Consider the following 18,143-nt stretch of genomic DNA (forward strand, 5'->3'; position numbering starts at 1 on the left):
GGACATTCACAACATCTCCGAGTCTATTCAGGGTCAAAAGGGATACTCAGGCAGATTTCTTACATGGCCTGGATATTTTGGAGGGAGACTAGACCGGGACCAAGTCATCAGCATCGAAACATTTCTTTCTACAAAAACCCTTCTCAGGTCTCTGCTGAAAACAAAGTGTTGTATTTATTACCATGTTATAAACACAACATTTTGGGGCAGCAGGTAGCCTAGTGGTTAGAGCGTTGGACTAGTAACTGAAAGGTTGCAAGATCGAATCCCCAAGCTGACAAGGTAAAAATCTGTCGTTCTGCCCCTGAACAAGGCAGTTAACCCACTGTTCCTAGGCCATCATTGAAAATAAGTATTTGTTCTTAACTGACTTGCCTAGTTAAATAAAGATATATTTTTTAATTAGTTTGATACCCCATCCAGAGATAGCACAGAAATATAACTACCAGTTTGAGACTTGATTTCTCATCCATATTCATGTAATTTAAAGGTCACCAACAATGTTTATCATAGCATCCTCTCACCTCTGTCACCCCCCCCAAAAAAAATCTCTCTACCCCCCACCCCCCTTCGCATTCTTCATGCACATACAGTACCAGTCAAAAGTTTGGACAGACACCTACTCATTCAAGGGTTTTTATTTATTTTTAGAATAATAGTGAAGACATCACACCTATGAAATAACACATATGAAATCATGTAGTAACCAAAAAAAGTGTTAAACAAATCAAAATATATTTTCTATTTGAGATTCTTCAAAGTAGCCACCCTTCTTTGCCTTGATGACAGCTTTGCACACTCTTGGCATTCTTTCAACCTTCAGCTGGAATGCTTTTCCACCAGTCTTGGAGTTCCCACATATGCTAAGCAGTTGTTGACTGCTTTTCATTCACTCTGCTGTCCAACTCATCCCAAACCATCTCAATTGGGTTGAGGTCAGGTGATTGTGGAGGCCAGGTCATCGGATGCAGCACTCCATCACTCTCCTTCTTGGTCAAATAGCCCTTACAGTCTGGAGGTGTGTTGGGTCATTGTCCTTTTGAAAAACAAATGATAGTGGCACAAAGTGCAAACCAGATGGGATGGCGTACCGCTGCAGAATGCTGTGGTAGCCATGCTGGTTAAGTGTGCCTTGAATTGTAAATATATCACTGACAGTGTCACCAGCAAAGCACCCCCACTCGATCACATCTCCTCCTCCATGCTTCACGGTGGAAACCACGCATGCAGAGATCATCTGTTCACCTACTCTGCATCTCACAAAGACAGGTTGGTTGGAACCAAAAATCTCAAAATAGGACTCATCAGACCAAAGGAGAGATTTCCACCGGTCTAATGACCATTGCTTGTGTTCCTTGGCCCAAGCGAGTCTCTTCTTATTGGTGTCCTTTAGTAGTGGTTTCTTCACAGCAATTCAACCATGAAGTTCTGATTCACACAGTCTCCTCTGAACAGTTCATTTTGAGATGTGTCTGTTACTTGAACTCTAATTCCCACTGATTCCAGTCTCGATCATCCACACTACTAACTAAACCAAGGTGATCACGTAAGTATTGTACATATTGTTTTTTGTTGTTGTATGGATCCATCTGTTATGGACTTCAATAAGCAACATGATTATGCAAAGGACTGCAGCAGAGGTAACTCTGGGTCTTCCTTTCTGGCAGTCCTCATGAGAGCCAGTTTTATCATAGTGCTTGATGGTTTTTGTGACTGCACTTGAAGAAACGTTCAAAGTTCTTGACATTTTCCAGGTTGACTGACCTTCATGGAGTGTAATTTCTCTTTGCTTATTTGAGCTGTTCTTGCCATAATATGGACCCTAACCCTATTTGGTGAAAACTATCTTCTATATACCACTCCTACCTTGTCACAACACAACACAACTGATTGACTCAAACGCATTAAGAAGGAAAGAAATTCCACAAAGTAACTTTTAACAAGGCACACCAGGTGGTGATGCAACCGGTCAGGATGCACTTAATGGTGCAGCTGTAGAACTTTGAGGATCTGGGAATCTGGGGACCCATGCCAAGTCTTTTCAGTCTCCTGAGGGGAAAAGGTTTTGTCGTGCCCTCTTCATGAGTGTCTTGGTGTGTTTGGACCATGATAGTTCTTTGGTGATGTGGACATCAAGGAACTTGAAGCTCTCGACCCTCTCCACTACAGCCCCATTGATGTTAATGGGGGCTGGTACGGGCTGCCTTTTCCTGTAGTCCACGATCAGCTCCTTAGTCTTGCTCACATTGAGGAAGAGATTGTTGTCCTGGCACCACACTGCCATTTATCTGACCTCCTCCCTACAGGCTGTCTCATCATTGTCGGTGATCGTTGTCGGTGTCAGCAAACTTAATGACGGTGTTGGAGTCGTGTTTGTTTGGTCGTGGGTGAACAGGGAGTACAGGAGGGGACTAAGTACACACCCATGAGGGGCACCGTGTTAATGTAAATGCATTCCAGGTGACTACCTCATGAAGCTGGTTGAGAGAATACCAAAAGAGTGTGCAAAACTGTAATCAAGGCAAAGGGTGGCTACTTTGAAGAATCTCAAATATAAAATATATTTTATATGATTCCAGATGTCTTCAAGTGCAGTCACTTGATCCTGGACTTCCTGATGGGCTGCCCCCAGGTGGTAAGGGGAGGCAACAACATGTCTGCCATGCTGATCATCAACACTGGAGCCCCTCATGGGTGTGTACTTAGTCCCCTCCTGTACTCCCTGTTCACCCACCACCAAACAAACACGACTCCAACGCCGTCATTAAGTTTGCTGACACCGACAACGATCACCGACAATGATGAGACAGCCTGTAGGGAGGAGGTCAGATAACTGACAGTGTGGTGCCAGGACAACAATCTCTCCCTCAATGTGAGCAAGACTAAGGAGCTGATTGTGGACTACAGGAAAAGGCGGCCCGTACCAGCCCCCATTAACATCAATGGGGCTGTAGTGGAGAGGGTCAAGAGCTTCAAGTTCATTGGTGTCCACATTACCAACGAACTATCATGGTCCAAACACACCAAGACACTCATGAAGAGGGCACGACAAAACCTTTTCCCCCTCAGGAGACTGAAAAGACTTGGCATGGGTCCCCAGATCCTCAAAGTTCTACAGCTGCACCATCAAGTGCATCCTGACCGGTTGCATCACCGCCTGGTATGGCAGCTGCTCGGCATCTGACCGCAAAGCGCTACAGAGGGTAGTGCGTACAGCCCAGTACATCACTGGGGCCAAGCTTCCTGCAATGCAGGACCTATATAATAGGCCGTGTCAGAGGAAAGCCCATAAAATTGTCAGAGTCCAGTCACCCAAATCATAAACTGTTTTCTCTTGCTACCACACGGCAAGCGGTACCGAACCGCCAAGTATAGGACAAAAAGGCTCCTCAACAGCTTCTATCCCCAAGCCATAAGACTGCTGAACAATTAATCAAACGGCCACCGGACTACTACATTTTTTTATTTTTTTTTATTTGGTAAATATTGTCTTAACTCTTCTTGAACTGCACTGTTGGTTAAGGGCTTGAAAGAAAGCATTTCACGGTAAGGTCTACACTTGTTGTATTCTGCGCATGTGACAAATAAAGTTAATTTGATTCAATATTATTCTACAATGTAGAACATAGTAAAAATAAAGAAAAACCCTGGAACAAGTACTGTAGGTGTCCAAACTTTTGACTGGTACTTTACATGCCAGCTAAACTTCACAGGCAATGTTTATCATAATATAGTCTCACCTCTCTCTCAGCACAATGACTTTCGGCTGTGTCCGACACCTCTTGCTGAGGGTGAAGAGTTTGTTGACGATTCGTCGGGATTTGGCAATGAGCTGTCTGCTGCTGAGCTCCAGCTGTCTGTAGCGTTGGTGGATGGCCGGCTCCATCTTCCAGAAGTACTGGATGGCAGATGTGTTGAGGGCGTAGAACGTCGGGAGTCTCCGCAAAAAGTTCTGGAACTCCTCTGAAAGGCAGACAGGTGTGGAGAGGTTTAATGCCCCCTTGTCGTTCTGGTCCGCTTATTTATTTATATGATTCTGTTCATTTTGGCTGATAAAGTCAGACGGCATTAAGGGATCACTTTAGAGAGAGCACACGGGACTTGGTTTGCCGGGCCGCGGTGGGGGAAAATGGAAGTGATGCATACGCTAATAGAAAGAGGCAGAACTAAATGTGGGTCTGTGTCTCTGTTTGAAACACCAAGAACCCAGCCAGCTCCTGGCAAAGCAAGCTCATGGCTCTGTCAGCAAAGGCACAACAGCCAAACAGATAGAAAAGCAGCAAAAAATATGACTTTGCTTCATGGTAAGTGTTAGGTTTAACGAGTCAAAGGGGGCATCGCAGGAATGAACAAAAATCTATTTTCAGAGCAATCGATATATTCTTTCATGATTGAATAGATTTTTCAGAATTCAATTCTAACTAATCTGTAATGAGAAAGTGACAGTGATATTTACAATTAACAGTGATGTTGATTATCTCTGATTACAATCGTCATTCGCTCTCCAAGTGACTAGCCATGGTGTAATATGTACTGCTGTGAAATGAATAACTTCTAAAAAATAACTAACACAATGGACTTTTTGATAAACCATTCGCTATATTAGGAGAGAGAGATCTCAGATTGCAATTACAAGTAAACGTAGTAGTGTCTTTACGGCCATTAGATTCCATGATGTGCTCGGTAAAGGATGTTTACATGTTTTAAATCAGCCTCCAGCTGCCGCATTCAAATGAATTAGTGTGCTCCATTGCACCCTGAGTAAACCTGCTTAGGCTGGCACCATTCCCGGGACAAACAATAAAAAATAAAACTGTCTGTTCATGCCAAGACTAGAACGCTGTTTCACTGCCACGACAATGACACCTCATCCCTGAAAGCCAGGCCTCTTCCCACCATTATTATCTTGTCAGAGGCTGAAAACAGCTAGGTAACAATGCTTCTCTCTTAATGCCTTCCCACAGCTCTGCTCTGAGACGAACCACTGCAGAACTACAGGTACTGAACCAGGGCAAATTTAACAACAATGCAGTAGGGCAGATGGTGTGGAGGGTATAATTGGTCCAACTGGCTCAGACAGTTACACTATAATGCTGCCAACATCAAGGTTGTGGGTTTAGTCCCTCGCATGGGCCATGTGAATTAAACATACAGTGCCTTCAGAAAGTATTCATATCCATTGACTTATTCCACATTTTGTTTTATTACAGCCTGAATTCAAAATGGATTAAATATAACTTTTTCCTCACCCATCGACACACAATACCCTATAATGGCAGTGAAAACATTATTTTTTTTTTTAATGAAATACACAAATATTTCAGATACATAAGTATTCACAACCCTGAGTCAATACAGTACATGTTAAAATCGCCAGCGGTTACGGCTGTGAGTCTTTCTGGGTAAGGCTCTACGAGCTTTCCACACCTGGATTGTAAAATATTTGCACATTATTCTTTAAAATAATTCTTCAAGCTCTGTCAAGTTGATTGTTTATCATTGCTAGACAGACATTTTCAAGTCTTGCCATATATTTTCAAGCAAATTAAAGTAAAAAATGTAACCAGGCCACTCAGGAACATTCAATGTGGTCTTGGGAAGTAACTCCAGCGTATATTTGGCCTTGTGTTTTGGATAGTGTCATGCTGAAAGGTGAATTTGTCTCCCAGTGTCTGTTAGAAAACAGACAACCAGGTTTTCATCTAGGATTGTGCTTAGCTATTCTGTTGATTTTTGTCCTAAAAAACTCCCTAGTCCTTGCCAATGACAAGCATATCCATAACATGATGCCGCCACCACCATGCTTTAAAATATGAAGTGGTACTCAGTGATGTGTTGGATTTGCCCCAAACAGAACACTTGGTATTCAGGACAAAGTTAATTTATTTTTCCAAATGTTTTGCCGTTTTACTTTACTGCCTTATTGCAAACAGAATGCATGTTTTGGAATATTTTTATTCTGTGGAGGCTTCCTTCTTTTCACTCTGTCAATTAGGTTAGTATTGTGGAGTAACTACAATGTTGTTGATCCATCCTCAGTTTTCTCCTATCACAGCCATTAAACACCCTCTAACTGTTTTAAAGTCACCATTGGCCTCATGGTGAAATCCTTGAGCAGTTTCCTTCCTCTCCGGCTACTGAGTTAGGAAGGACGCCTGTATCTTTGTAGTGATTGGGTGTAGAAAAGCAACTTCACCATGCTCAAAGGGATATTCAATGTCTGCCCTTCTTGGCGAGGCTTTGGAAAACCTCCCTGGTCTTTGTGGTTAAATCTGTGTTTGAAATTCACTGCTCGACTGAGGGACCTTACAGATGTATGTGTGGGGTACAGAGTTGAGGTTTTCAAAAATCATGTTAAACACTATTATTGCACACAGAGTTCTTTGAACTTATTATTTGACTTGTTAAGCAAATGTTTACTCCTGAACATATTTAGGCTTGCCATAAGAAATTGGTTGAATACTTATTCACTCGTTTTTATTAATTTGTACTTTGACATTATGGGGTATTGTATTTAGGCCAGTGTCAACAAATTTCTATTTAATCAATTTTAGATTCAGGCTGTAACACAACAAAATGTGGAACAAGTCAAGGGGCATAAATACTTTCTGGAGTTACTGTATGTGTTCACAGACTTCTCAAGTGTGGCCTGACATTTCATATGAATAATTCAGCCTTTAAATATACATGTGAACCCATAGACAGCAGACGTCACACTGATTTCTGTGTTGTGTAAGGTTCTATGGCATATATCAGGAGACTGCAAAGATTTGTCATTGGTCCCCAGATTCTCAAAACGTTCTACAGCTGCACCATCGAGAGCATCCTGAACGGTTGCATCACCGCCTGTATGGAAACTGCTCGGCATCTGACCGTAAGGTGCTACAGAGGGTAGTGCCTCCTGCCACGTACGTCACTGGGGCCAAGCTTCCTGCCACCCAGGACCTATATATATTAGGCGGGGTCAGATGAAGTCCCAAAACATTATCAAAGACTCCAGTCACCCAAGTCATAGACTGTTCTCTCTGCTACCGCATGACGAGCGGTACCAGTGCGCCAAGTCTAAAAGGTTCCTTAACAGCTGCTACCCCAAATTCATAAGACTTAACAGCTTCTACCCCCAATCCACCCCCCCCTTTGTTTTTACACTGCTGCTACTCGTTGTTTATTATCTATGCATAGTCACTTTACATGTACAAATTACCTCAACTAACCTGTACCCCGCACATTGACTCAGTATCGGAACTACCTGTATATATCCTTGTTATTGTAATTCTATTGTGTAACTTTTCATTTTTTTACTTAAGAAAATATTTAAACAAAATAATAATTAAGTAAAATAATAAAATTAACTCTATTTCTTGACCTGCATTGTTGGTTAAGGGCTTGTAATAAGCATTTGACGGTAAGGTTGTATTCGGCGCATGTGACAAATACAATTTCATTTGATTTGACATACAGTTGCAGTACATTTGTGCAAGTATATTGAATGTTCTCTATACAAATTCTCTATATACGCCTCTGTGAGTGTATCGTCAATGTCATACTCCCATACCCGACTCCTCAAAGTCCTGGTTGGCCATGTTCCAGGTGTCTCTGATGTGCAGTAGGCTGGCCTCCATGGCCCTCAGGTCCACGTCGGGGCAATTACACTGGGGGAAGCCTGGGCTGCAGCGGCACCAACAGTCATTGTCTCGGCACACAAACTGACCCTCCTCGTTACAGCCGATGTAGCTCAGAGCAGCCTGGACGAACCTGACCCTCAGGTACTGTGGTAGGATGGCCTGGAGACCTGGGGAGAGGACATGGTACAGTTTATATATGACAACACTGGCTAAACTACAAGACAAATTACTGTAATAATGTAAACTAGACTCAAATACTGTATTAACTATAGACTTTCTACTGTAAGTTACTATAGGACAGAAGAGGTTTTTTTCTGGTCACTTTATAGATACATTTCCACTGGCTTGTTCATACATGTCTATAAATCCCTGTGATTCACTTAGGGATCCAGAGGTTCGTTTTTCCAATGCCAGACAAAGACGAATTGAAGCTAAATTCCTTCTGACACTCTGGTGCGTCTTGTCTAACGTTTGGCAGAGAATATAAACTGTGACAATTCCATCAGAATGTCTGGGTGGGTTCAATTATGGATGGCCGACCTTGCAGATTAATCTTGTTTTCAGGGCTCTGAACCAGAACAGAGCTGACTGAGTCCAGGTTGTCATAGTTACTGCATCCAAGAGGGCCCGTCCTGGTTTCGGTCACCTAACGGGAAAGACAGAGGCACATGGCAATACTCCACTACACTGTAAGAGAGAGCCACTAAAGTCATAAAAAGTTTAGGGATGCAGAGCTGAATGTCATGTGGAATGAGATCAACAACAACAATAGTACGCTCACTCACTTCCTACCATCTGTACTTCCACAGGACTAAATATTTTACACCTTATTGAGACACGTTTAAATGTTCACATCAACAAACATTACAAGTAATAGTACAGTAGTTTAGTTGTTTGGTGTATGATGCAACACCAAGGTTGTGCATTTAGACATATCCACTATTCAGTATAGTCTGTTAGATGATAATTCTCTGTTCAGAGGCCACATTATGTTATATCCAAAAAGTATAGTGCATGAAGAAGCTTAAGGGTGAGAGGTGGTTTCTTGTCTACTCAGAGAAAGCGATGATGACATACAGTAGCAATGCAACCAAAAAATACTGTCATCTGACACAAGGGAGAGAAGAATGTGGAGTCTGCAAAAAAGTAAAAGAAAGAACTACGTATGAAGAATTATTTTCGGTGGCACCTTCCAATTATGCTTTAAGTCTTGAAAGATGCAGTTACATGCAAGCCTGGCACACATATCACTAGATTCACGCTGACAAATGGGAAAGACACAGGATCTCTTCTCCTCTGGGTGAGTGGTTAGATCGTTCACAATCACAGCTCAATCATCCTTGACAAAAGGATGATTTAAAGCTCCCATATATCAAGGTTTCTCTGCCACCATTCCAAGTCTGGCAGCCTGCGGGCCTATCCATCTCCCTCCTCGTGACTTGCAAGTTATTCTCCCCTAACGCCACAGTGGCTCCTTCTTTGAATATTTTCCCAAAGGGCCAATAAAAGTAACCACATCACCAGTGTAAATCAATGAGGAACTATGGTTCTACATTCAGAAGAAAGGGGACACTTTCCATTCCCTCTGTGGGCAGAAAAGTTTGCTTTCTTTGACACCTACTTTAAGGTCACTGTGAAAACAGAGGGAAGGGTGAGACACAAGAAAGAAAAATAACAGAAACTGAACTGTATCAAAAAGGTATGCATTCAAAACATTAAGACACCAGAACCATGATCAACCTTCAATACATAAGCAGCAGTGATTCATTATATGATAATCACAAAATATTATTTTTCATTCAACATTGAGGTTTGAGTTACTTTGAAATGGAGAGGGGGGGAGAGAGGGTTGAGAAAGAGAGAATGAAAACCTCAACTTCAGCAGGCCTATCAACGGCATTTCCATTATTTTTTTTATTGATGCTTCGACGCAAATAATTAAAATCCGAGAAATGTCTAGAGGGATGGGCAGATTAATTTCTAACACAGACAGATGTCCAACTTAAAGGGAAATGTTTTAATTTAAATCTGGATTTTCTATGCATAGCAATGAGACCATCTGCAACAAGGACCAAGTGAAGCCGAGCATATGCACACTTAGTCCTTTCTATAAGAAATGGATTTAGAATTTTTTTTTTTTTAAATAACTCTTAACAGTTGTTTGTATAAAAGTATGTTCAGTAACTTATGGGGACTTTGGTAGATAGAAACATGTAAATGAGGAGGTGGAGAGAGAGCGAGCGGGGGTTGCCATAATCGAGTGCTGACTATCAGAAATTCTTACAGCTGCATTTAATGGGTCTGGCGATTGCTCTTAAAGGCTTTCCTGCAATAGGAATGTGTTGCTTGGTTATGTGATGGAGACGTGTCTGGTATGCATCATCATATTCTACATTTAAGTAATTCAGCAGACACTCTTATCCAAACCGAGTAACAGTAGTGAGTGCATAATTTTTTTTACTTCAAACTGGTCCCTAGTGGGAATCAAACCCACAACCATGGCATTGCAAGCGCAATGATCTACCAAACTGAGCCACATGAGACTTAATATAAGGGAACAGCACTCACTCACAGTATGGATGCTTCTTCTGATTAAGGCAGAGACCAAAGTCCCCTGTCCTGCCTCAGCCAAAGAATCTGCCCCTGGGGAATTGTTTAAAGGTCTTGCTAGTGTTTAGTGTTTGGGAATAGCTAATGGTTTTAATATATGAGCATATCACAAGTGCTACAAAGCAATGCAGTAACAACCCTTGTATACTTTTATATGCATGGTGCAATGCCTCAAATGACGAGGAAGCTCAATTATTTTCTAAATGCAAGCATTATTAATATTATCATGATACCACTAAGGCAGAGGCATGGAAACTGATGAAGATCATGCCTTCTGTTAATTCCACAAAAGCAGAATAAAATACATAAAATGCCAGTAAGTGAGCCACAGATGTCAGATATTCAAATAATAATGGGTATTAAGAGGCCTATACACCAACCTGTTAAAAAAGTATGGAATGGCATTAATGTTTGGGACTGGCGCTTCTTTGGAAATTGCTTTTTCACGGCACCACAGAAAATCGGCCTGTTTTTAATCACTAGGCATAGCCTTAGTCGATGCAGCATATCCCCATTTGCATCCTAGATGTGTTTACGCGTGTTTAGACACTCTTTGAGGATTCCGGCAAGATGTTTTAAAACCACTTTGTTGCACTGGCTTACACTACGATGTCAACCAGAGCTGAGGATCAGCTTATCGACTTGAAGAGAGAAAAAATAAACTAGCATGAGATTATATTTGTGCCCCCTAAATAAATGGAGGCTCATTGAAATCCGCAGGGGAGCAGCAGGGGACCTTTAAGAGAAGAAAGTAGGAGTTAATACTGTGGCAAGGGAAACTATGATATGCTGTTTTTGAGATGGGAGTCTGTTTCCCAACTTGGATGGGGCTGAGAGAGAGACTCCTTTTGATTTGGAACAAATTATCGTCCCTCTTCCCTTCTCTCAGAGCTTAATAATTCTGGTGCTCTTGGCAGACAATGTTGCAGAGAGAGGAAACAGAGCTGGCTAAAGGTTAAGATTACTCACAACTTGCAAATTAGTAGCTTGACTGACGATGACCCAGACAGAGGTTAAAGGGTAAGCGAAGCCAACTGCAGCTCATACCTTTATCTAATTTGTAATGTTCTCCCAGAGTATATAAGACCTTGATAGAAAATAACAAACTTCCTCTTGTTTTTACATCTGAGGGTGTATTTTTCTTGAGGGGGAGGACATGGCAAAATGTTAAAGAGGACACAACAATATAATAATGAAGATGACAAAATCTGTATGAAATGAATAATTAATTGATACACAAGGGATAAAACAAGACAGTGTTTTTTATTTTTATTTATCCACATCAAATCTGTTCTACATCGTGAACAACTGCAACCATAATTTCTCACTAGGTTTCCAAAGCTCAGCCTCACAAATGATCTTTATTCTCCTACAAATGAACCATAAGAGGACATGAATAACTAAACACTGCAGTAGCAAGGCAGCAAATTGGGTCAAAAACACTCTTCTGTCCTCTCCCCATCGATGGCTAGTTGTTTTTCAGGCTAATTGTAATAAACCTTAGTAGAAACGGACCTGGGTTGTAAATCAAACTTTAACCACTTGATTTATGTACACCCAGCACTGTTAGTGTCTCCTGTCAGTGTTTCTTGCTCGCTGGTAGGTTAAAGCACCGATTATTACAGATGGCGGAACCCCAGTATTCTTCATACGTCTTCTATTCATTAGCGTGACACCTTAACTCATACCCAAAATGGCTGACAAATGGGGCAAGCTCTCTAAGAAGTTGTTGAAATAGAACCGAGGATTCATCACTCTGATGCGTAATTGTAGAGGCACAACTTCCCTTCCCTTCCCTTCGCCTCCCCTCTATCTTTTTAATTTCTCCTTTCTCTTTATTTTTCACCTGAAGTGTTATAGCTATAGCTCCTACATTATACCAGGACAACAGGCTTTTCTCCTCCTGAAATCTGTTCTCTTAAAGCCGTTGTCCGGTGCCCTCTTTCTAAGAGATGCTTTTGTTTTGCCATCTGTCTTCATCTTGACGAGGTAAAAATCCATGGCCTGAATTAAAGGCAGCTGATGCTGTGAATATTTCACATCAGTCACCTGAAACTGCCTCCTAAACAAATGCACCTCAGAGGACTTCTGCTCCATTCATCTCAATCAGACGATTTTAGCAGCACTTTGTCCACGAGGACGCTGCCAACAAAGCCATGATGTGTCCTGTTGCCAATTCACTTTAAGGAATATATGGCCTTATCTGTCTGTGGTGGCCAAAGATGGGATAGCACTGGGAAAAGTCACTGATAAATGGATTGATGCTTTCAAACTACAAGTGAGTTTATAACTCTACATCATCTTAGATAATGTTCAAAATCAATGTTGAACTGTACAATTGTGTCAGGTATGACTGTCACATGTATTTTAATACACACCTTCTCCCCTCCCCCACATTCTTTAGAAGTGGTTCCCCAAACCTCAAGATGTACAAAACAGTCTAGCAGTCCAGTTTTAAACCATCACTATTAAAGAAATGTAAAAATCGACACCAGTGGCTCACGTGCTGGAAAAACACCGCTCTCATACAAGGTGTCTATGCATGGGAAATTCCTCAATGATAATCCTCTCATTGCCACAGGTACATGTAAACAAATCACAGGCTCACATGGAAACGAATCACTCCGAATACGGAGTCTGACAAACATGTCCTGCTGTGCAAAGGGCAAACTCAGCCGATCACACTCATTACTCAGTAATAATGACTGACACAGTGATTAATGGACCCAGCTAGAGGGCTCTGGGAATGAATGTGTGTGGGGGGGAGGGGCCGTGGATGCAATCTGGATGTGGTGCAGTTTGTAGGTTTACCTTAATGGCTGTGGATGCTATCTGGATGTGGTGCAGCTTGTAGGTTTACCTTAATGGCTGTGGATGCTATCTGGATGTGGTGCAGCTTGTAGGTTTACCTTAATGGCTGTGGATGCTATCTGGATGTGGTGCAGCTTGCGTAGGGTGCTCTCTCTGTCGATGAAGTAAGAGGCAGCCAGCTGGTGCAGGGCCTCTAGAGTCACGGCTGTACTGTTGGCCTCTCTTGTCTCCACCGTTCTACTCAACCTCCGCTTGTCCACAAAGATCATTAATGACTCCTCCCCTAAACACACAGAGTGGAGCAGAATATGCACCGAGAACTGGGCTGGGGAATAGAACACATTCAATATGACACCTTTACAGCAAAGTGAGAATTTACTGTTTGCGTTTCTGAAGCTGAGCATCAGCAGCATACAAAGGATTGGGTTGAAAGAAAAAGGTCTTCCAATCATTACACCAATAAATAAATATTATTCTTACCCCCCAAGGTGGCTGAGAGCAGGAAGTGTGTTCCGTACTTCCTGATGATGCTGTCTGTAATGGAGCTGAGGCTGGGCCGTCTGCCTAGGTGCCTGATGGTCTGGAGGAACTCAGGGTCCAGGGGAAGGGCCAGACCATTGTTGTCCTGTCTCTCTAGAGCCAGGCTGTTCACTTTCCAGCGGCCAAACTCCCTGTAATGTCACAGACACACATTAGCACACACACACACACACACACACAGAGATGCACATGCGCCGCCCCCCCCACCCCCCCACACGGCAGGCTTCATTTGCAAACACCCTCTTTCATAGTGAAGACAGAGGAAAAAGGTCTCAAGAGCATGTTATAGCCAGCCAACAGCCTTGCCCTGTGTGAGGAGACTTATTTTTAGAGTCAGGCAATGCTGGGTGGAAAATATGTCTGCACGCCACGACATCTCCGGTGCCATTTCTTAAAATATGAACGGTGCCATGCTGTTTACACTGTTCTGAGAAGGTCTCTCTCCCTCTCTCTCCCCCCTCGAGGGCGCCAGGCTCCCCATCATTACGCACACCTGCCTTCCCCCATCACACAAATCAGTGATTATTGGACTCAATCACCTCTGTCATTACCTCCCCTATATCTGTCTGTTCCTCCGCACTGTTTCCTGCTTCAGCATTGATTGTCATATGTCCTTGTATAGCCGTGTGCTGACGCTGTTCCTGTCTTGTTCCATGTCTGTTCCGATTAAATGTTTGACTCCCCGTACCTGCTTCTCTACTCCAGCGTCGGTCCTTACAGATTACCATGCAGCTCAAACAGCCCATAATAACCAGGCTTCAGTGGTCAAGCCTGTTATGGAGAGAAAGGATCATTGTAAAACTGTCAGAAATTAGTGCTGCGGATTTGAATGGAATAACAATGGAGGTGATCTACTGTGGGTCGGAACAGCGAGTAGAGCTTAACCGTGATCGACACAAAGTCTCGCCAGGCTTGTTGATGTACAGATGTACGGAGGCTTGTTGATGTACAGATGTACGGATGCTGGTTAGCAAGGGCACACACACAAACACCCTTGCGAGTTAGCTAGCATTAACACTGGGCAATTCCTCCACTGGCCCCCTACAGGGATGCTAGGACACTCAGGGCTTTATTTTTTTTTATTGAAAAAGAACGCAATGGTAAATCTTAGCACTGGCAGTAGTGCCATATGTCAGGCGGTGTGTCAGAAATATTTTAGCTATTTTCACAGCAGGAATTATGGGTGCAGTCGCTGGCGGTGGCACATAAGGGCTTGACCCCTCACTGCCCAATCAGAACGTGCTCCATGTCTAAATACAGTATGTGGTTCCATTAAGTTGTGTATTAACAGTCTTTTAGGTATTGCATTGTTTTCAACTCCAATTCAAACATTAGTATGCTGTAGTCTAGTTTATAAAATACCCTACAGAAACAAAATAACAAAAATGTAAGCCAATCCCATATTTGCTAAATAGCCTATGTTGAACATGTTTGAAGTCTATCTTGTTCTAAGTAATTTCATGGCTTCAATAGGGCTATGAAAATATATTGTTTAACATAGCACTGCACTAATATAGGGGCTAGGCCTACTGTAAATGGCATTTTGTCTCATCCATGGACATGCCAAACGTGGTCAATAAGCAAGAAATTCACTATTGATAAGACCAAAAAAAAAAAAAGAAAGTGAATAATTGTAATTCAATTCCATAAAAAACAATTCAACAACAACTTGTTTTAAATAGGACATGTCCAAATACAGTTACAGGCACCATACTGTAATTGCTCCGCGTGGGCATATACTGTAATATTAATCAAGGCAACTTAGTCTGGAGGGTTTTACACGAATCCAAACTTTTCACAGGAGCTGGACATAGATTAAATACAACCCCCAGTGCATCAATATAAGTAACATAATAAAAAAATCCCCATCAAAATCTGTCAGTTTAAGCTATAAATATAGGTTCTTTGCATGGGCTGCGTCTCAATTTACTGCATCCTCCTACAGTATGTCGCCCTTCCACATCTGTGGTAGAAAGTGGCAGAGTCTTCTCACTAAACCATCTGAACGGTTTGGCCTACAAACTAATATGACCCCACAGTAGAAAGGGGTTGACTCTCACAAATACAATGGTATTCTTCATTTGAATAGGCCTCTCCACTCTACGACCATCTAAAGGTAACCCATACAAATGAATGGAAGTACGGAGGTAGTTTTGACAATAAGGGGTTAAATGTGTAAACAAAAAAAAGATTTAAAAAAAAAGGTTAAAAAATTACTTTTAAGCCTTGAGACATGGATTGTGTATGTGTGCAATTCAGATGATAAATGAGAAAGAAAAAATATTTTAAGTGCCTCTGAGCATGATATGGTAGTAGGTGACAGGCACACCGGTTTGAGTGTCAAGAACAGCTGGACACTGCCAACTTGGCACGACTGTGGGAAGCATGGACGTTTGTCTTAGCCATTGAATGGTACACAGTGTCCTACAATAGGCCCAGTTGTAAAAAAAACATGTAGCTTAGTTTGTTTTACATTAAATAAGTAATTAGCTTCAACATGGAACTATTAAAGACGCATTGCATTCACAGTTCTAACCAAACGTTATAAGATAATCCTACCAACGCTGTTAATATGGCCTGTGATGACTTTACCACGTGAAAGGTAAACAAACAGGTAAATAGCCTACAAGCGTATTCATCACTACATTATGCGATCGTAATTCCTGTGATTTGCCAGTTATAGAAGCAGGGTCTCTTTTGTAGCTGAGAATTTTGTGTCATACCATTTTTTGGGGGGTACAAAAATAAAGAAAACAAAGCTTTTTTTAATAACTTGATGTTCCTTAACAGGCTTCCTACAGCCATGACCTTTCATTCAATGGGCATCGCACATAATACATTTGCACACACTGCATATAGATTTTTTCTATTGTGTTATTGACTGTACATTTGTTTATCCCATGTGTAACTCTGTTGTTTTTGTCGGACTGCTTTGCTTGATCTTGGCCAGGTCGCAGTTGTAAATGAGAACTTGTTCTCAACTGGCCTACCTGGTTAAATAAAAGGTGAAATATATGTTTTTTTAAATATAATAAGCCCAAACTTTTCACAGAATCTAGTAAAAAACTATGACAAATACACAGAAAAAAGGTGAATGTCAGCTGACTGTTTTGGTGATCTCCAAGGTGATATTTTAATAAAACATTAATAATATGACACGGATTTGGCAACTGAGCTCCTCCGCTGGCAAAATCGATCCCATAACCAGCATGCATTACTGCTAAGACCAGCTTTAGGTTGTTCTTAAATATCTTCAGTTGCGCTGCTTAGAAATTGGCAGTTTGGCACACGTAATTTCACAGAAAAGTCACTGTAAAATGTTACCGTAATTTCCTTTTTTCTGAATAATGAACATATATTTTTTTAAATACAGTAATCATCTCTAATTTCAAATGTTTCCTGTAAAATAACGGTTTATGTATATTATAACAAATTATGGATTTTTTTGGGGGGAAATCATTATATTTTAACATACTGTATGTAAATGTACATTTATGTGGAAATCAAAGTCAAAAGACATTTAGTTCACTGTGAATAAAATAACTAAATTACTGTATATATACACAGTTTAACAGTTTGGAAATACACAACCAAAATACAGTAATTTCTGATTAAAGTAGCTGTTTTAAGATGTAAATTAACTCAAACATATTGTAGAAATACATTCTGTGTGTGTGTGTGTGTGTGTGTGTGTGTATCTGTTTGTCAATAACAGCTGGTGCGCGATGTCTAATATTAAAGAAGTCTCAAGGTATTGCTCGCCTGAGGTAGAGTACCTTATGATTAGCTGTAGAACACACCATCTACCAAGAGAGTTCTCATCTATATTATTCGTAACCGTCTATTTACGACCACAAACCGATGAATACGGCTGCACAGTACTGTCTTTTATCGATGGCGGTTATGATATCGTTTAGGACCTTGAGCGTGGCTGAGGTGCACCCATGACCAGCTCGGAAACCAGATTGCATAGTGGAGAAGGTACGGTGGGATTCAAAATGGTCGGTGATCGGTTTATTAACGTGGCTTTCAAAGATTTTAGAAAGGCAGGTGCCATGACGTTGGCCTGTTGGGGGAGGTTTATGACCCCCATAAATACCTTTCCCCTTCTCTCGCTCTCTACTTTACAGAACCATATAGAACCATATTTCGGTAATCCAACCAGTTGAAAATATTCGTTGGTACTTAATGAATATGATCTCAGATCAGTTGTTGTCTGAGACATTACTACTAATGACAGGATGACAAACTGTACCTTGGAAAGTCGACACATTCTAGTTATCAGATTCACATGGTATTTTTGTGCAATTTAAAATGTTTAAATATGAAACTATTTGTGAAAAGAGGAAATGTAATTTTAGCTTCTTAAATGAGAGAACGGTTTGTCATAAGAGTAAACTTTGCTCACTCAGAGGCCCTGCCCAAGTGAACAGACATTGGTTGTAAACTATGAAACACGCCCCCTTCTTTCACCACTATATAAACCCGTTGACAAAAATTCGACTTTCTGTTCCAAGGATGAGAGGACAGCGTTAATAAGACAAGATCACTAACAGA

At 41.5% G+C, this 18,143-nt stretch overlaps 1 protein-coding gene across 1 annotated transcript in view; it reads right to left on the reverse strand.

Annotated features, from left to right (window-relative positions):
* The window catches only part of LOC106560298 (BMP/retinoic acid-inducible neural-specific protein 3), a 54,239-nt gene that overhangs the window by 19,732 nt on the left and 16,364 nt on the right, over positions 1-18,143 (reverse strand). The window contains exons 3-7 of the mRNA XM_014123051.2: positions 13,527-13,717; positions 13,145-13,329; positions 8,166-8,271; positions 7,556-7,792; positions 3,741-3,963 (exon numbers count right to left, since the gene is read on the reverse strand). Coding sequence (XP_013978526.1) covers positions 3,741-3,963; positions 7,556-7,792; positions 8,166-8,271; positions 13,145-13,329; positions 13,527-13,717 — 942 coding nt within the window. The remainder of the gene's footprint in view (positions 1-3,740; positions 3,964-7,555; positions 7,793-8,165; positions 8,272-13,144; positions 13,330-13,526; positions 13,718-18,143) is intronic.

This window comes from Salmo salar, chromosome ssa10, assembly GCF_905237065.1.
Source record: "Salmo salar chromosome ssa10, Ssal_v3.1, whole genome shotgun sequence".
NCBI lineage: Eukaryota > Metazoa > Chordata > Actinopteri > Salmoniformes > Salmonidae > Salmo > Salmo salar.